At 51.6% G+C, this 20,368-nt stretch overlaps 1 protein-coding gene across 3 annotated transcripts in view; it reads right to left on the bottom strand.

Annotated features, from left to right (window-relative positions):
• The window catches only part of EVC (EvC ciliary complex subunit 1), a 92,056-nt gene that overhangs the window by 40,916 nt on the left and 30,772 nt on the right, over nucleotides 1-20,368 (bottom strand). For 2 of the 3 annotated variants that reach the window (XM_025384741.1, XM_025384740.1), the window contains exons 7-11: nucleotides 18,247-18,384; nucleotides 15,278-15,436; nucleotides 10,557-10,773; nucleotides 9,641-9,789; nucleotides 6,995-7,093 (exon numbers count right to left, since the gene is read on the bottom strand). In XM_025384741.1, coding sequence (XP_025240526.1) covers nucleotides 6,995-7,093; nucleotides 9,641-9,789; nucleotides 10,557-10,773; nucleotides 15,278-15,436; nucleotides 18,247-18,384 — 762 coding nt within the window. Of the gene's footprint in view, nucleotides 1-4,733; nucleotides 4,969-6,994; nucleotides 7,094-9,640; nucleotides 9,790-10,556; nucleotides 10,774-15,277; nucleotides 15,437-18,246; nucleotides 18,385-20,368 lie in introns of those variants that run through there. The other variant, XM_025384742.1, reaches the window with a different exon arrangement.

The following is a 20,368-nucleotide window of genomic DNA, read 5'->3' on the forward strand; positions in this document are numbered from 1 at the left end:
GTCTCGGGTATGTCTTTATTAGCAGTGTGAGAACAGATTAATACAGGTGACCATCAAATTTATCTCACAGCCACTGTGCCTGCAATATCATGATAAGTGCCATGCCCAAAGAAGGGGTAAATTAATGCCTGGGCACAGCCAGCCAGCCAGCAAGGCAGGGTACCTTGAGAGCATGTTCTGTGCACAGACACCTTTCTATCCAGTGAATGATGATGAAGGAGAATATTTCTTTCTTTTTTTTGAGATGGAGTTTCGCCCTGTCAACAGGCTGGAGTGCGGTGGTGTGATCTTGGCTCACCGCAACCTCCGCCACCTGGGTTCAAGTGATTCTCGTGCCTCAGCCTCCCGAGTAGCTGGGATTACAGGCGCCCATCACCACAACCAGCTAATTTTTGTATTTTTAGTAGAGATGAGGTTTCACCCTCTTGGCCAGGCTGGTCTCGAACTCTTAACCTCAAGTGATCCATCCGCCTCAGCCTCTCAAAGTGCTGGGATTACAGGTGTGAGCCACTGTGCCCAGCCGAGAATATACTTTGAGTGTCATTGTGTGCCCAACACTCTTCTATATGCTTCACCCATGTGAGCTTATTTAAACCTCTTGATAGCCATATGAGGAAGGCCTATTAGTTCCACTTTAACAGAGAGGAGGTGGGATATCGATCGTCCAAACAGACACAAAGCTCCAGGCTTTCTCACTGCCCCGTCAGTCAGCACCATCTCTTTCATGGGCCACAGCAGTCTCCTACCAGGGCTCCCTGCTTCCGTCTCTGCTCCTACAGTCTGTCTTCCTCATGGAAACCACAGTGATCCTTATAAAACACAAAGCAAGTCACCTCCCTGCTCAAAACAGGCTGGTGATTTCCTGTCTCATTCAGAAGTAAATGCAACTATCTTGGGACGGTCTGCAAAGCCTTCCAAGATGAGGCTCTCTGGACTCATCCCCTCACCTTCTGCCCCTTCCTCCCTGCCTTGCTCCCCAGCTTCCCCACTGCCCTTACACTGGCCTCAATGCTGCTGCTGCTGCTGCAACCCCAAGCATACACATGCTGCACAAAGCTGTGCTCAACAATACTTGTTGAATGAATGAATGAATGAATGAATGAATGAATGAATGAACAAACTCTCCCAAGGTGCCTGGGACTGAGGAAGAAAAGTAAAACTCTAAGCTGCCAACTGACTAAACAGCTGGGGCTTCTTGGCCAATGGGACCCCAGAGAAAGCTGGGAAGCTGACTTCCCAGGGCCGTAAAGGACGGGATGGGAGGTTGAACACTCCTCATCGTACCCCTCCCTCACTAGCCAACCACCATAAGGCTTTCTTCCCTAAAGACTAAACAGAAATCAGCTCTTTCAAAAGACTCCATGCTGATCATGTTGATGGCTGGCTTATCTTCCCAGGTACAGAACAAAGACGAAATGGATGCTTCCTTCACTGCTTCCTGAGACGCCTGCTTCCTCTGTTCTCTTTTTCTTCAAACGTTCACCTGATCTTACGTAAAATGTAGATTTACTAGGTATTAACTAAAGTCTCCCAAGTGTGTAACTGTTCCTTTCATTGCTGCTCCACCCCCGACAACCACCCACCCTCCCCTTTTTAAAGGAAAATGTATAAATACTAAACCTCCTGAGAACCTCTTTGGAAAAAACAGCCAAGTCTGTGACTTGCGTTTTCCCAGGTGCACCCTCAAGCTGGCTCAATAAACTGCGACTGATTGTGACACCTGCCTCAGTCGTTCATTTTGGTGGTTGAGATTCACACCCAGGACCCTGGCCCCAGATCTGGGCTCATACTCCCTGGACTCAACATCTGCTGAGATCATGCTCCCTGTGGGGCAGGCGAGGAGGCGTTCACTGAGCACCTACCATGTGCCAGGTCTGGGCCTTGGACCTGCTCTCCTTGGCACCCCCAGCCACCAAGGTAAATGGGCTCCCAGTCTCCGCTGCACAGAGAAGGAAACCAGAGCTCAGAGCAGTCCAGGCTCTGGTCCAAGGACGCCCAGCCAGGAGGATACAGCCAGCTCTCCAATCGGCAATGGAGGATTTTAGCCTGCTCCTATGGAATATTAGGTAAAGCAGTTTCCAGAAACCAAGGGTAACGATTTCCCAATTGAGGAAATGTAAAATAAACCAAGCGTCCTGGAACCTAAAGGCTTGTGATGAAATGGCAAAGTAAATAAATCTAAGGAAATCCCTCTGGAATAATTCTGGGACACAAACTGACACAGGCCTTGGGCCAGGCCGGGCGTGGTGGCTCACACCTGTAATCCCAGCACTTTGGGAAGCCAAGGCGGGCGGATCACCTGAGGTTAGGAGTTCGAGACCAGCCTGACCAACATGGTGAAACCTTGTCTCTACTAAAAATACAAAATTAGCTGGGTGTGGTGGCGTATGCCTATAATCCCAGCTACTCGGGAGGCTGAGGCGGGAGAATCTCTGGAACCTGGGAGGCGGAGGTTGCAGTGAGCTGAGATCACACCATTGCACTCTGGCCTGGGCAACCAGAGCTAAACTCTGTCTCAAAAAAAAAAAAACAAAAAACACCCATGCAGATGTGAAGAATTTCACATCCATTTCCACTGTGTCCCTCGGCACTTTCATATGCAGTACATTTCATGTACCTCCTCCTAGGAGACAGACTCCAGCAGGTATCACCCCTTGGCATACCCGTCACCCTCTCCTGATGTTACATTAAAAGGCTGTCTTCCCTTTCTTCGCTGAAGCTCTCACAGGCCCAGCAACTAGGCCCACACAGGGAAAAACCAAATGCATAACTTCCTAGCGATGTCATTTAGGCATCACTGACAACCCTTCGTTGAAACTGATGTATTTACCAGCACCCGCCGGGGCTAGCCAGGCACTTTCCTTTGTGAAAGGAAAATACCTTGGGTCCCCAAAATCCCTAAGCAAAAAGGAACACTCAAGCTGCTTAGGGCAAACCTGCCTCCCATCTATTCAGTTATCTCTCTGCTCACTGAGATAAATGCCGATCTGACTGCCTTCTTTGGAAAGGATAATCAGAAACTCAAAAGAATGCAACTGTTTATCTCTCGCCTACCTGTGATTTGGAAGCCCCCTCCCCACTTGGAGCCTTCCTGTCTTTGCTTCCAGTTGTCCCACCTTTCCTGACCGAACCAATGTATTTCTTACATATATTGATTGATGTCTCATGTCTCCCTAAAATGCATAAAACCACGCTGTGCCCGGATCCCCTTGGGCGCATGTCGTCCGGACCGCCTGAGGCTGTCACAGGTGTGCATCCTCAACCTTGGCAAAATAAACTTTCTAAATTAACTGAGACTTGCCTCCGATGTTCTGGGTTTACATTTATACACTACTTGGCTTACCCTTTGCGGCAATCATTGATAGGGGTTTTACTCAGGCTGTCAGCCTGGTTGTGTAATTGTGAGCAAGCGATCTAACCTGTACCTCACTTTCCACAATCTTGGCGATACTCTGATGCACAGCAAGGTTTGAGAGCTGCTTTAGAGAGGATGGGTGAGAAGCCGACAAGCTACCACGGGGGATGAGGGGGACAATGATGCTGGTACCCACCCCATAGCCTCTGGGCCGCCTGGGCTCACCTCCGGCAGGGCACAGTAAGTGGCCCGGCTGGAATCTGAGCCCAGGATGTCTGGCTCCAGAGCCTGGGCTTCGCTGTTACGCTCCACAGCCCACACTTGAGGCAGGATAGGTAGTCAAGGAAGTGACCATGTCCTTGGGACGCGGCGACCAAACCGTCAACACAATAAGCTTCAGCATTCACACTGCAGTCTCGCTCTTCCAAGCACAGTTATCTGAGTAGGGAACGTCCCCTGCAAATGGCACGAGCACTTTGACTTTATCTGTCCTCAGACTGACCCTCTGCTCATTATAATAGTAAAAAACACACCCTTGGGCAGAGACTTAAGATGCTAATGAGAGATGTGATGTTTGAACAAGTGTGTACAGCTACTGAACATGTGCACTCGGAGGACCATCCCCACCCCGCCAGAACATGCTTACTAGTGATGCCTCTTCCCACCCCCTTATGAATAATCACATAAGACTCCCCAGAAAGGGAGTTTCCCCGGTAACAGTTAAGGTGTCTCATCTGCTCTGAATATCTCCCAGGGTGTCCTGTCTATTCTGCACCTAACTTTCAGAACATTCTTTCTCCTTTGCAATAAATTGCTCTATGCTGCATCCCCTTTGCTGCGGTCTCTTGTTTATATTCTTTTACACTAAAAAGAACCGAGGTTTCACAACAGCCGTCAGCACGCTGAGCAGCATGGCTGGGGTGACCACACCAGCACTAACGTTAGAAAGTCTTTATTTTAAATCTCATCTTCCCCGCTTGCTGGCTGTATAAAACCTGGGCAAGATACATGGGCCAGCACAGAGAGGTTATGTAACCAGCCAAGGTCACGCAGCATGTTAGTACTCAGAGGAAGATTAGAACTTGGTTTCCTCATGCCCAGCCGGGGATTTGAGTCTTGACTCCTCTGAGGACAAAGCTGTTCCTTTCCTGCCTGCGGGCCCCAGGCTTTGACAAATTGAGCCCCATCCTACGCATTTCTGGAGAAAACACTTCTTCACTCCTCCTCTGGGAAGGAAGGAAAACGCAGTGTCTTCCTCGTGAATCTCATGAGAATAATCAAATACTCAAGAGGCACTTAAGATAGGAGCTAGCCCTGAACAAAGATCGGTTTCCGCTTAGTTTCCTGTGGCCGCCATGACAAAGCGCCACAAACTGGGTGCATTAAGACAACGAAGTTTATTCTCTCACGGTTCTGGAAGGCATTAGTATGAAACCAAGGTGTTGGCAGAGCCTTGCCCCCTCCAAAGGCTCCGGGAGGGGCCCTTCTTGGGCTCTTCTGGCTTTTGGGGGCTGCAGGTGTTCCTTGGTTTGCGGCTGCATCACTCCAGGCCCTCCCTCCGTCCGTCTTCACACGGCCTCCTTCCCTGTGTCTCTACGTCTTCTCATGGCCTTCTTATAAGGACACCAGTCATCAGAATTAGGACCCACCTGAATCCAGTAGGACCTAACCAATTGCACGATCTAACCAATTATATCCGCAAAGCCCTTATTTCCAAATGTGGCCACATTCTGAGGTTCCAGATGGACATGATGTCTTGAAGGACACTGTTTGGACTAAATTGTGTCCCCTCCCAAATTCTTAGGTTGCAGCCCTAACCTCCAGTATCCCATGTGACTGTATCTGGAGGTAATTAAGTAATCAAATTCTTATGTTGAAGTCCTAGCCTCCAATATCCCATGTGACTGTATTTGGAGACAGGGCCTTTAAGGAGGTAATTAAGGTTAGATGAGGTCATCAGGGTGGGGCCCTAATCCCATAGAACCGGTGTCCTTATAAGAAAAGGGAGAGACCAGAGCCCTCTCTTTCATTCTCTCCCCTGCCCTCTACTCTTCCAAGCACAGAGAAATGACTGTGTGGCTGGGCGCAGTGGCTCACGCCTGTAATCCCAGCACTTTGGGAGGCCGAGGCAGGTGGATCACAAGGTCAGGAGATTGAGACCAACCTGGCTAACATGGTGAAACCCCGTCTCTACTAAAAATACAAAAAATTAGCCAGGCGCGGTGGCGGGCACCTGTAGTCCCAGCTACTCAGGAGGCTGAGGCAGGAGAATGACGTGAACCCAGGAGGTGGAGCTTGCAGTGAGCTGAGATGCACTTCAGCCTGGGTGGCAGAGCAAGACTCCATCTCAAAAAAAAAAAAAAAAAAAAAAAAAGAAATGACCGTGTGAGGAGGCAATGGGAAGGCAGCTGTCTGCAAGCCTGGAAGAGAGGCCTCACCAGAAGTCAACCCTGCTGGCACTGTGATCTCGGGCTTCAGCCTCCAGAACCTTGAGAGAACACATTTCTGTTGTTTAATCTACCAGTCAGTGGTATTCATCATGGCAGCCCTAGTAGATTAACAGAGACACGACTGACCCAGTGCAGCTCCCATCCAGGTGAGAAGTTGCACTTCCCACCACTGCATGAGCTTCTCCCTGCTGGGGAGGCCCGCTGACTCCTTGTCCACTTGGGCCTGGTCTCATCCAATGCTTGGCTCAGCATTGCCTCCTGCAGCCTGCTGTCTTTGACCTCCCCTTCACCCAGGAGCCCCTTGCCTCTCCTCTGTACTCAGAAGCAGGGAAGCTGTCACCGGAGACGACATACCCTGGCGTGTCCCAAGTGTCAGCTGCTGTCTCGGGGCCCCAAACACAGTCCTCCTGGCACACCATGAAGAAGAACTATGACTGTCCCCATTTCACAGATGGGGAAACTGAGAGCTAGAGACCAGGTGATGCTCCTGTGGTTACACAGTGAGGAACTGGGGAGCCAGGACACAGACCCAGGCCCTCTCCTCCTCCCGGTGCTGCCCAGCACCCACTTGTTGATTCCTTCATAGCCAGGTGTCCAAACTCCTGCCTTTCGGACAGCTGACGATGCTGCTTGAGGCAGGGGCTCTGTCTGGCTCAGTATGGCATCCTATGACTCCTGCCCCTAAGGAGGGCTCAGGCGCCCTCTCCTGCTCTCTCAAAGCCTCCCTGCAGGGCAAGCACAGCCGGCTTCACCTCCCCACCCCAGACCTGCACACAGTTGCACAGGGGAAAGAGGTGGTGTGGCATGTGATCTCCGACATCCCCATTTCAGCTCGGCACCCCTTCTTCATCACCACTTTACACGATGACACCCAGAAATCCTGGGCCTATTTCTCACCTGAGGAGAACTAATTTCCAAAGAGCTTTGCTAACAGGGATGTTTGGAGACAAGAATCCTCAGCACCCCAGAAATGGACGGTGCCTCAGAGAGGACCAAGGCCAACCACCTCGGTTTCTGATGTGGACAAGGAGGATCGCAAGGAGGGGACGCGGCCTGCCTGGATCACCGGCCAACGTGTGCCGGGGTTGGACCTGAACCACCTCTGGGGTCCCCGGCCAGGAGGATGTGAGGTTCTCGCACACACACAGACCCTGGTGCTTCTGTGCTGGTCCTCACAGAGGCCATGTACCTGGCAGAGTGCAACCACAGCCTCGGTGGCTCTGACATTCTCCTCTTCCTCCAGGTCACACCGCATCAGCCTCTGCCTCTCCAAGACCTCGTGAAAAGCCTGTGAGGAAAACGAGAGCTGAGTCTGGTAGAAACATGCAGGGTTTTTTCCCAGAAGGTTCTCCAACTGCCCCCTGCGTCTCAGGTCAGAAAGAAGGATGTTGGCCCCTGTATTACACACAAGAAAACGGAGGCATGGAGCTGTCACATGGCTTTCACAGCTGATGCCACGGCCAGCAAATCTGGTTTCCAGGAAACACCACAAACCACCACGCTTTTGTTAAACCCAGGATGAGCAGGGCCACTGGGCCACTTCTGTCACCCCTCTGCCCTGGCCACAGCCACCCAAACATCACTTTCTGACCACCCAGGCCACAGGAGACCCACTGATGGGAGCCCAGCAACGGTGACGCAGACTGGCAATTGGAGGTCAGTGCAGTCAGCAACCAGCCAGGCCCCACTCTGACCATGTGGCAGAGGCCCTTTCCTGAGGACCCCAGCAGAGCAGCAGGAGACTGGGCTACCCCAGGCATCAGCAGAGGGAGACCCGGCCAGCCCTAGGCAGAGCATCAGAGGCCCCGGCACCAGCAGAGGGAGACCCGATCAGCCCTAGACAGAGCATCAGAGGCTCCGGGCATCAGCAGAGGGAGACCTGGCCAGCCCTAAACAGAACATCAGAGGCCCCGACACCATCAGAGGGAGACCCGGCCAGCCCTAGGCAGAGTATCAGAGGCCCCGGCATCAGCACAGGGAGACCCGGCCAGCCCTAGGCAAAGCATTAGACGCCCCGGCACCAGCAGAGGGGCGAGGCAGGGCAGAAGGACAAAGGAACAGACTCTTCTCAGGGAAAGGCTGCAGGAGAAAATTCCCTGTGGGGGAGGTGTTTCAATGGAGTCTCTAAAGACAAGGAATGGCTCCCTGGAGGGAAGACGGGGAGCCATGCTCGGAGCAGCAGCAGCGACCAAGAGGTAAGACCCCATAGGACCTTTGCGGACGCTACGGGCAGGAGGTGAGATGAGAGAGAAGGGCGGGACTGGAAAAAAGTGGGTGCTGAGTGTGTGCAAGGAGCCTGGTGTCATTCATTCATTCTCCCACCCATTCCATCCTCCTTCCTTCATTCACTCGTTTGCCCATTTGTCCATGTCCTGGTTCACTCACGCACTCATGCGCTCATTCACCCTTCCCTGCCTGCGACCCACGTATCCTGAACGCCAGCGCTGAGGCGTTCCGAGGACTGTACCGAGACCCTGGGACACCGAGGTCACCCAGGCACTGTCTCCACACTCTGGACTCGTAATGGGCTTTGTGACATCAAGGACAGGGGCCCAGAAATCTCCAAGTAATGAGGAGCTGAATAGCCTTATCTTCCTCTTATTTCAAATGGGTCTTCTCAAAGACAGAAAACCCAGCCTACCCCTATGTGGCAAACCCAGAAGCTCCCAGTGTGGCCCTGGAAGAGGCTCCCTGGGTAAGGGAAGCAGCTAGACAAGGACCTAGAGGCTTCTCCTCTGTTCTCAGGGGACCCCTCCATTGGCTTCTCACTGCAGTGGTGCCACCACCACCAGGTTGGCCCCCGGGGAGGGCCCCTGGGCCTCTATTCTAGACTAAGCCTGGACCCAGACAGGGTGCCACCCACCCCTTGGCAGAACTGAGATGCGCTGTACCAAGTGCTGATGCAGGGCAGGCGGACCCGGGCAAACAGTGAGGCTGGGGCTGCCCCTTCCTTGGACTCACTGAATCCTAACAATGCTGTGATACAGGTGCCATTATGCCCATTTCACAGATGTGGAAGCTAAGGGCCAGAGGGTAAGCAACATGCCCAAGGTCACCCAGCTATTTAGTGGCAGAGTCAGCACCCAAACCCAGGTGTGGCTGGCCTCAGTGCTCAGTGCTTAACCAGCCTGCAAGATGGTCACGGACAAGCTGGCCCTCCCCCAGCCCCACTGCCCATTACCAGGGAAAGCAAGCAGAGCGAAACCAGAGCTCGGTGGTCTCTCTGAGAACTGGCGAGCCCAGGTCCTTGGAGCCTGCACTGGGGCCAGCTGATTCCTTTTCCTTGGAGGGTGACGTCTTGCTTTCTGTCCTCCTTCAGGTCTTCTTGTCCCCTTCTCAGGCAAGACCAAGGGTACCTCCAACCTTGACCACTTCCTGGCCCTGCCCACTCAACCCAAGCAAGGCTGGGGACTCCCTTCCTTCTCCTGGACTTGCAGCTGACCCACAAGGGCCCTGTCCCTGGGTGTGTGAGCCTGCCTTACTCTCCGCGACACACTTGTCCCCTCTGGGCCACACATTGCTTCCTTCACGTCATTGCCACCATCTGTGCACCCCTGCTATGCGTTTGCGCTCTGCCAAGCTCTCTACGGATCCTACCCCCTCCTCTTCTCAGCAGCCCAGTGAGGGCAGCACTGCTCTTATCACCCGCTTACAGTCTACTAGGACACTAGGGATGTAGGGGCTAAGGGACCGAGATTCGGTCACTCGGCTGACGCATGGGAAGTAGGGAGATAACCTCACGTCTGATGAATACCTCCGGCTCCCCGTGCTCAGTCACGGGGACAGAGCTACCACCAGCTCACCCACATGTGCAGAGGCCGGGGATGTGCGTCACCTTGAGAAACTTTTCTGGGTCAGCAGTCGGCTGGGCCTCAGCCAGGAAGCTTCTCCGTTCCTCCTCTTGGGCCAGCATGAGTTTTGCCGTCCCCTCCACCTGGTGAGCCAGAGACGCCTTGACCAGGTCTTTGCCTCGCTGGACAAACTCTGGGATTGAAAAAAGCCACAGCACAGGAGGTGACTCTCTGAGCCAGACTTTCAGTGGGGACCCTCATGTGTTCTCCTGTCCGGAGGTTGGGGAAGCTTGTGTTGGCCGCAGAGAGAGTGCCCGCCCTGCCGGTGACAGACCTGGGTTTCCTTCTGTGGGTCCTACTGGAAGTGTGACCTCAGCTAAGCCCAGATGCCTCTACGTCTTGAGCCTTGCCCCACCCGTACCCCAGGGTCAGCCTTGGGACAGGAGCATGTGTGGGACACACACACGGCTCAGCCACCCTGCACAGCTCAGCCACCCTGGACTCCCCTTCCTGCCCCACACGCTGGACGATGGCCCACCCTTGCCCACCCTGCCGCTGAGCAGGGCCACATGACTCTGGCAGGACCATGAGGGGCCGCTGGGCGACACGGGCCACTTTGTGTAAATTTCTAGTGTGAGACCCTCACCCTCCTGTGTCCCTCTGCAGTTCCCGGTGACTTTGCTGCAGGACACGAGGGCTCAATCAGCCCGAATCCCTGGTGAGTGAGGGCAGCAGGTGACCCCTGCCCTGGGCACTGGTCCTCATGGCCTCTGCTGTCCAGAGAAGGGAAGAGAGCCCCAGAGAGCAGCCCAGTGACCCAGTCCCTAGGGCAGAAGCAGAAAGGCCGCCTGTGCCCACGTCATGGGCACACTGCCCCAGGCTGCCAGCCCCTACACCGCTCAGCCCCAGGGACCCAGAAGGCCAGCGTCGTGGACCGCGGCACCCGCGCCCACGGCTCACCCCGGCTGAAGCGCTCGGCCTCCTGCCAGAAGGCCCTGTGCTGCTGCGTGAGCAGCTCCTCCTTCTGCCGCCCGGACAGCTTCCCCTCACCGGCCAGCAGCTCCAGGCCACGGGAGATGGCAGCCAGCCGGCACCTCGTCTCCTCCTGGACTTGCAGCTTCAGAAACTCAATCACTTTTGCCATGTGTGCCCGCCCCATCGTCCTCTCCAGGGCATCCTGCAGAAAGAAACACACAGGACCATAGCTGGGGTGTCCTGGGAACCACCAGGGCACGTTAACTCATGGCTGGGAGGAGACTGCCAGGGTCATTAACTAATGGCACTGCCTGGCGATCGGCTCCCGGGAGAGCAGAGCTCGCAGGAATGAACTCCCCTTCTCCTTCATGAGTGAGATCTGGGTCTGCTCCCAAGGTGAGGATTAAGTGCCTCTCCTAGGGGTGCAGGGAGGGTGACGCTGGTTAGCACATAGGCACTTAGTCGCCAGTAGTGCTCCCCAGAGAGCCACTCTCCTAGGAGAGAATCCAGATTTGCAAACAGTCAAGGAGGAAAAGCCACCTTGCTTAAAGTCACCTCCCCTGGCCAATCTGGCCCTGTGGCCCCCACAGGGCTGGGGAGGAAACGCGAAATGCCGGCAGTTCTGGCTTTCTTTCCAGCCCCAGAGAGCCTGACTGCTGGGGACGGCTGAGATTTTCAGGGGAATGATTGGCTTCCAACATGACTCCCCACAGTCAGATTCTGCAGAAGGCCCTCCCCGGCCCCACCTCATCATTTCACAGACCCTTAGAAAAGACAGGGGGAAATGTCCACCCAGGCAGCCAAGGCCCTGCACACCCGAGAGCGGCTGCTCGTGGAATGAGAGTAAGGGGGAAAGGAGGAGCGGGCGGGGGCTTCGGCATCTCCCTCGGCACAGACTCTGCACCCCCTACACCCAACCACGCCTCGTTCAGGCCTGTCCTCTGTGCTGGGCCGAGGCCACGGGCCAGTCCTGCTCCCCAGCCTCCCATCTCTGCCCCAGGCTCTGACCCCGCCTCACAGACCAGGGGGCCTTTCAGAGATGCTGATGGTTCTGTCAGCCATGGCCCCAAACCCTCCTGTTGCTGCCCTGAGATCAAGTCCAGCGCCCCGGGCGTGGTGCAGGAAGCTCTGTGGGGCTTTGTCCTACACACCTGCCTGCTCCCGGCCGCCCAGCCTCTGCACATGCGGAGCCCTCCTCCTGGAACACCCTCGCTGCCTCCTCTCACTCCCCTGCCCGGCCAGGTTCTTCTCGTCCTCACGGGTTCTGTGGTCCTTCCCTGCTTGTCCCCACCCTCACTGGTCCCCTGCTCTGTTCCCCACTGCCCCGGGGTTCCCGTCTTTGAGGAGGTGATTGTGAGGGGCAGTCCTAGCCTGGACTGAGAGCCCTTGAAGACAGGGGCCAGGCCTGAGTTGCCCATGTCCCCATTGACCAGCCACAGCCACACTGTGCACTGAGCTGCACTGGCCTCTGTTCCCACAAGACCAGGGCAAGAATATCCCCCAGTGATGGACACGGACGGCGAGGCTCATTCCAGCAGCCTATGACCACTAGAGGGCGCAAGAGGATAAGCGGAGGTGCCGGGTGGACCACAGGAAGGGCGGCTCTGGCCACCTCTAAAGAACACAGGAGGATGTTGAGAACCCAACACAGGCTGACTAGGGTAGGGTGCAATCGATGGGCTTATATTGGAGGGAGGATGAGAGTGGAGAGAGGTGTATGAGAAAAGGGATGTGGGATGTGGGATGGGGGCCCCGACCTGCTCTGAGTATGGCTGAGTCCTCGACAGTGCCGGGCTCAGACTTGGCTCCTAGGACCTGGGCACAAGCTCCTCACCTGACCCCCGCCACATAGATTTGACATGAGGATTAAGTAAGTCAAAATATGTCAAGCATTGAGAACAAGGGCCGGGGCACTGTGAGCCTCTGAGTGTTAGCTGTTTTCATCATTATCTACAGCCGGTCCCCACATTTGTCTTGGCAGCTCTTTATTTCTTGTGTGTCTCAAGAAACTGAATCTGATCACCGCCAGGGTCCCTTTGAAGGGCTCTTCCAGTTTTAATATTCAGAGATGCACATTCCAGCTCCAAATGCCCAGGCCAGAAAGATGGGATGCCACTGTGGGAATTCCAACTCTTCTCTGTTCTGAGATACAGAAGCCATATTTTCCCCCTTTGGTACCCAGTATGCAGGCACAGTGAATCCATCCCTCTTCCATACAAACATAGACCGTGTAGCCCTGTCCACGCATCATTACAATAATTTGTTGTTGTCTGTTTCTTCTGCTGACATGTGGCCTGTGGGGCTCTAATGACTAATAAGTACTGACTGCTTCCTATGTGCTGGGCTCTGCTCTAAAAAGTCTATATACAGACGAGTCTTTAACACTCTCAACTACCCTGTGAGAGAGCAGGTGCTATTACAGCCCCCATTGCACAGATGATGAAACCAAGTCACAGAGAGGTTAAATTATCTGCCCAAGATCACATAGCTAACGGGTGGCAAGACTGCAGCAGGAGCTCCAGTTTCTTCCCCGAGCCTGCATTCCTAACCTCTGCAACATGGTTTCCATTAACAGCCTGTGGCACACAGTAGGTGCTCATTAAACACTGGCTGAAGGACAGTCATGCTGCTAAACTGGATGATCCCTTTTCGTCTTCCTGTTTGGAAGTTATTGGCTGATACTCTGGCCAGAGTCAGCTAAGGATGTATTTTCTTTTTTCTGCATCAATATCCTGCTGATAGCAAAAGAAAAAAATAAAGGAAGAAAAGTCTTTCACCTTTGCAGAGCATTAATATGAGTCAGCAGCCCTATCAAACTGAAATCCAATTCAAAGGGGCTTGGGCAGCAAACCAGGCAGCTTCAGGCCCAGGCTCAGTGATGTCATTAGACAGGACAGGGATCTTAGGTGGGTCCCTGAGTGGGCTCCTTATCAGTACGCTGTGAATCAAATATCTTCCAAGCCTAGCTTTCGGTAGTGTTGAGAGAAAAAGCAGGCCATGTGTGCATATGCTGAGAAAAAGCATATGAAGTTCTCAAACAACTGTGTGGACGTGGGGGTCTTGTTACAGTGTAGACCTGTGTGGGAGGCGTGGAGGGCAGAATTCTGCATTCTAACCAGCTCCCAGTGCTGCCGATGCTGTGGTCTGTGGATCACACCTGGAGGAGCAGAACGGATTGGGAGAGGCCTGCGGTGTGCAAGGGGTGGCGAGGATCTGCCAAGACTTGGCTTTCCAAGGAGCTGAGTCTGTGCTGAGGGCGGGGAGGCCACTGGAGGGTTCTGAGACGAGCGGCCACAGCGGCTGGTGCACAGGACAGGGAAATGGGCGCAGAGCAGCATCAGAGGGCTCATTCCCTGGGCCCAGTACACACTGACTGGCGCACACAGGACAAGCCCAATGTGTACCAGGAGGAACCCAATGGTGACTGGAGTATTAGGAGTCACTCAGCATCTACCCAGGCCCTGTCTGTGGCAACTCTTAGCACTATTATTTTATAAATAGAGGAACAGACGCTCAGAGAGGCTAAGTAATGTGTTCAAGATCACACAGCTCCTAACAACAGAGCCCAGAGTCAAAGCTGGATTTGCAGATTTCTCTCCCATGAGTGTCCAACCCTTTGAATGTGAGGACTTTTTTGCTTATCTGTGGTTGGCAGGCTTCACAAAAATAAGCAGGGACCTTTTTTGTGTTTTGGGGTTTTTTGCTCATCAGCTATTGTTAGTGTTAGTATATTTTATATGTGGCCTAAGACAATTCTTCTTCTTGCAATGCGGCCAGGGAAACCAAAAGGTTGGACACTCATGAACCAAGGGTTTGTATCCCTGGCCTCCCATCAGAATAGTTCACAGAGTTTTAAAACCTACAATGCCAGGGCCTCCACTCCAGACCAATCACATAAGAACCTCAGAGTGAAGGCCAGGAAAAGGCATTATTAAAGAACTCTGCAGGCAAAACAGGGCAGTCAGGAAAGTAAATCAATGCTGTGTCTACAACAGTGGGCGTCAACCCCAGCGCCCACTGTCGTCACTGGGGAGCTCTAAAAACCCCAGTGCCCAGCCAGGTTGCACCCCAGTCTGATTAAGTCAGAAACTCTGGGATGGAGACCCATCTGGGGCCCAAGAATCAGTACTTTTTAAAGCTCCCCAGATAATTTCAATGTGTAATTTCAAGTTTAGGACCAGTGTTCCATGCTGTAGTAATACTGAGCTGGCCAGAGTCTTTACTCATTGGATGGATGGATGGATGGATGAGTAGGTAGATGGATAGGTGGATGGGTAGATGGGTGGGTGGGTGCATAAATGGGTGGGAGGGCAGATGGATGGATGGGTAGACGGATGGATGGATGGATGGATGGATGGATGGGTGGATGGATGGATGAATAAATGGGTGGGAGGGCAGATGGATGGGTGGGTAGACGGATGGATGGGTGGATGGGTAGATGGGTGGATGGATGGGTAGATGGGTGGATGGATGGATGGATGGATAGACGGATGGATGGAAGGGTCAATGGGTGGATGGCTGGGTGGATGGATGGATAATAAATGGATGAATACATGGATGAATGAATTTAATGTTTTTTTTCCCCCCTGAGGCTCTACATAACCAGCTACAACATGAATCTGTTAGATTTAATGATGTCAAGCCTCGGGATTCCAAATCTCTAGTCTGAATATCTTTATGTTCCCTCCCGCCCCCTCCAGCATTACCAGAGCCTGCAGCTCCTGAGAATCGCACAATAGCCCTTCGGCGGCAATCATTCTTTCCGTCAGAGTCATCATGAGCTGTCGGGCTTTGGAGCTGGAACACTTAAACTGGTCCACAAGAAAGTGCTGGATGTTCGCCATCTGTTTCCAGAAAGCTTCCATCTGTGAAATGAGCACAAGCAACATGAAGTGAGGGAAAAACTTACTTAAGAAAGCCAAACGGTGCATGCTTGGGAATTACAATTCACTCCTTATCACAAATAAGGATTCTAAACGATTCTACAATTTCAGTGAGTTTATCTTGGCAACAATCACATTCTACAGTAAAGTTCCTTCTGGTTCCATTGCAAGTGCCAGTCAGTTTTGCGACGGCGTTTCAGCAGACACAAGAGCACTGCTGCTAAGGAAAGAAAGCAGTAGCTTGTCCAGCCTACAGACTCTTGCACAGGTCATTACAGCTCCCTAGGGGCAGATGAAATGTGACAATGTGCTCATAGAAGCTTTGGGAATTTTAAAAGGGATTAAATACTTCCTGGAAGTAAAAGCATAAACTGACGTTTAAATACTAGTTTTTGTCCTAAAAGTACAAAAGCTTAATATGGCAGAGATGATGCTGACCATGAAAACATTTTGCTTTAAAATCTTCCCGCCCCCTCATTTTATCAGGAGCAGAGCTGGGAATTCCTAAGTGGCTTAGAATGCAGGAGGTCTAATTGCGTCATCACAGCCAGTCAGAGCTCTAAGGACAATGACACTAGGAATCTGAACAACTTTCCCTCATGGCCCACAGGCTGTTCACCAGGCTCTGTGCTTCACACATTTGATATCATGATAAAGTATCTATCTGGAGATGTAGGAACGGGCTCGGGGGAGTCAGGTCACTTGTCAGAGGTCATGGAGCCAATGAAAGCCAGGATTTGGCTCAGTCCCATTTAACTCCACCGCTGGGGTTGCCTCCATCTCAGCTCAGCCTCTCAGAGGCTGAAATGGACATGTCTGGCTGGACCAGGCATGGGAGGGGGCAGCGGTTAGTGGCACCAGAAACCCATGCTGATCTTGCTGCTGTGACTCAAGGTCATGAAACTCTGTCAGCCTCAACTGCGGTGTTGGTCTGGCTCTGCCAGGAGGAAGCCTGCACCCAGATGAATGTCCCCTATCAATGCAGCTTCCCATCTCAGGGCCCCATTGCCTCCCAGTAAACCCCACACATGCTGCTGGTCAGCTCCTCCTCCCATCCCTGCCAAGAGGGACCTCAAACCTGCCTGGCACCCTCATGTTCTCACCCTGCTCTTCCCCTTGGAGCCATCAAATGACATGCCTCCCACCTGACACGAGACTGCAGACTGTCACACCGCCAACTCGGCACACCCTGCTCTGCTTACACCAACTGCTTACGCCAACTCTGCACACCCTGCTCTGCCTGATTCTCTTGGCGTCTGTGACCTCACTTTCTCCTGCTTCTGCAAAGCCCAGCCAATTCCTCCTCTGCTTTCTTGTCCCAATTCTTCTCATCCCCTCCTCCTTAAATATGGGCAGAATTCAAGATTTGACACCAAGCTCTTTTCTCTTTCCATTTTACACACATTTCTAGGCCAGAGATCACCATTTTTGGAGGTCACCAATACTTTGGAGAATCTTATGAAAACTCCGAACCCTCTCCCTGAGAAAGGCAGACATGGACAAGATGCTGCACACAGCATTGGGGGTTCTGTGGACCATGGGAATGCAGGCTGTGCCCTCTTCCTTAGCATCCTGGTCCACAGTTCTAAGAACTTTCTAGCCTTCCAGGTCCTCTAACCTGGGCTCTCATGGAGACCCTCCATCTCCAAGCCTCTTCTCTCAATACTGGACCTATTCAGAGGAGAGGAGCACTGGCTCCCTCCCTCCCATGAGCTTCTTGCTCTGGGGCCCTTATTTTAGTAGCACTGACCCTGGACCCCCTCCTTCTCCCCACCTGCCGCCCCTTGGTAGACCACCATAGCTTCTCTCACACGTTTCCTCACCTCTCCGTCCTATTGCAGTTGCCTTAATAAAGTTCCTGCGGGACTAGCCCAGTAGCTCTTCACCACCCTCCACTCAGTGCCTGGGCAGCCCTTCTAAAGGAGAAGCTGAACCCAGCTACTCCCTGCTTCAAAGCTTCAGTGACTCCCACCTCGCTGGCATAAGACAGAAGCCCTCTGGCCAGATCCCTCTGGCTTTACCTTACCTGGACTTGCTCTCAACCCTCTTTAGCTCCTGTCTCCGCCTCATCACTGGCCAGCACCCACACTTCTCCCAGCCAGCCTCTCCAGGGCCCGTTCTTCTGTGGAGGCTTTCCTAAGTCTGGGGTAAAACGAACTCTTCCATCCACTGTGCCTGCCTTGGGCCTTCTCCTGTGCTTCCTTCTATTACAAGACATGTTACCCTGTGAAGCCCTCATCTGCTCACCTGTTCATCTCTCCAGGCCTCTCTCAGGCAGGGCCATGTCTAACGGTTTTGAGTCCCCAGTGCCCAGCACAATCCCTGGTGAAGAGCGAGTGCCAAGGACATGTTTGTTTAATACATAGTATATGAACAGGGGGTGGTAGAACCCAAAAGAAAAGAAAAAGATGTTTCAGGGAAGCCATTCTGTCTAGAATTTAAAACATGCTTTCACGAGCGATGCCTAGCAGCTTTCTTCTACTCTATTCCAAAGGGCAGTGATGACATCAAGGGTTATAGCAATCTTTGCTTTGAATGACAAAAAGACCAATCTGAAATTTAAATGAGGATAATTCATGATATAAAAAATAAACCTCCCTTTGTGAATTGTTGCTGCTTAATTACTTCTTCCCTATCACTTAGCATCAGAAACTGGATCCTGCCTCTAGGGCAGAATGCGATAGGGGAATTCAAGTATTAGGCACACTTCTAACTATCATTTCTCTAATTTAGCCAATTTAACTGTTTTAGAAACCAAAATTTGTATACAGGAAAGAAAGTCTGGCACGCACATTATCGATTAGCTGTTCAGAGTATTCCCTCTCCTTCTTTTCCATATCAGCCAGAGTGATGTACTCAGAGTCACCAGCCCCCGACATTTCTGTGTTTGACAGTTTGACCTGAAGTCCCTTTTCTAGATCCTCCAAATCCTGAAGAAGAAAAAAAGAAACCAAATAAACAAAGAAAAAGTTTAGTGTGTCTTAAATTCTAGAAAAATAAATGCTTTTATTTTTCACATTTCACAAAATATTTTTAAACAATAGTTAAACGCTCTGGGGGTTGTTGTACATGAGGTTTGATAATAAACCTATTAGCAACAAACTCATTTTCTCATTAAACATAGAGCCTCAAGAATAATGAATTATTTTCTTCTATATCCTCCCTCAAAAAAAAATTATACAATACTTTCAAAATCAATAAAATAGTATCTTTCAATCATTCTGAAGTCCTGGAAAATATCATGACATCCAGTGGGTTGGAAAGGAATGTTTCTTTGCTCTTCTTCTGGTTTTCCTGGGAAAGAAGGACACCCCGGGGCCGGAAGTGGTGTGTATTCGATTGGTTGGTTTAAAAGCCAGAAGCTTGCCCAGCCTCTTCCTGTTTGTGATGGGCCAATCAGGGGAGGCCACTGCTCTAGTGTGATCTCAGCCTAGAGTGAACTGGGTAGCCAAGGCCTTGTTTCTGTGTGGGGAAGCCTGAGGTGGCCCAGCATTGCCCATTACTAGCTAGGTAATTGAGTGAATTCTGGGATTCAGTATTAGGAAGCCATGATAGCTGTGCACTGAAGCCACATCCTCCAAGCTGGCCTCTAATCAGTAATAAAGCTACATTTCTATATCTGTCTTCCTGACTCTCTCAAATGATTCTGAACTCAGGAAGGAAAAGGTGAGTCCTAAGAATAGAGTCCTACAAACCCCAATATAGAGTGTGGGAGACAGTTCCATTTTCTCTATGTTCCTTGTCACATAGCCAACAGTGTGGAATGGGTCCAGGTACACTAGGAAAAATAACATTGATATAAACTACTATTGGAGACCCAAGCTGAGGCCATATGTGTTTTCTAATCCTCACAGCATCTCTGCAAAAGAGAAATTATGACCCATTTCCAGGTGAGAAAGCTGGTTTATGGAAGGTAAGATAGTTTGTCCAAAGATGCCCAGGCAGGAAGGGGCAGTGCTAGGCTTGTCCTTACTCTTCCAAATTCTGGGCACTCCTTGTCCTCTTCTGAAAGTTTTAAGGTTATGGCAAGTGTTAAATGAAATTATGCATTTAAATCACTTGGCTAGAAAAATAGTAGCCACTATTATAATTAACATGCTTGCTTAAGTTCAAACAGCCTTGTTTAACTGGTAGAGATGAGGTCTGCAGACTTCAGGGCTCTTATTCTTTCCATTATAACAGACAGTATTGTTTCATTATTCCTAATACAATTATAAATGTCATCATCATCGTTATCATTTTTGCCATTGGAAAGTCATTTGAACTCATGGAGTCTCAGTTTTCTCAGCTGTAAAACAAAAATAATAATGGCCACTCACAGGGTTGTCATAACTATTAAATGAAATAATGTATGTCAAGCACCATGTGCACTGCCTGAGGACCATGACCATGGTGGTGGTACTGAGGATGACAGTGAAGACAATGATGTCCTTCCTCCTTCCTGGGATGCAGTGAGTCATCCTTCCTCATGGAATCCAGTGGAGTAAAGCAGCAGCATCCCTTCCCAAACCCCCAGGTCTCACGGTGGTGGGAACAAGGACAATGATGATGATGATGAGGAGTACTCTAATGAAGGTGAAGGTAGAGGTAGCAGTAAAGATGATAAAGACGGTGATGACGGTGGTGCTGACAAAGATGGTGATGATGGTGGTGCTGATGAAGACTGTCACAATGATGCGATGATGATGGCGGTAATGAGAATGATGACAATAACAATGATGGTGATAATGAAAATGATGGCAGGGGATGATGAAGAAGAGGCTGGTGATAGCAGTAATGAGAATAATGATGACGATGATGGTGAGGGTAAGGTGAGATAGGAGACTGGCAGGACTTGTTTTTTGATCACAATCCTGCTGATCGAAATGGGATCTGGTCCAGACAGGATAACGTGAAGAAACCAGCAGGAACCAG

This window comes from Theropithecus gelada, chromosome 5 (genome assembly GCF_003255815.1).
Source record: "Theropithecus gelada isolate Dixy chromosome 5, Tgel_1.0, whole genome shotgun sequence".
NCBI classification, from domain to species: domain Eukaryota; kingdom Metazoa; phylum Chordata; class Mammalia; order Primates; family Cercopithecidae; genus Theropithecus; species Theropithecus gelada.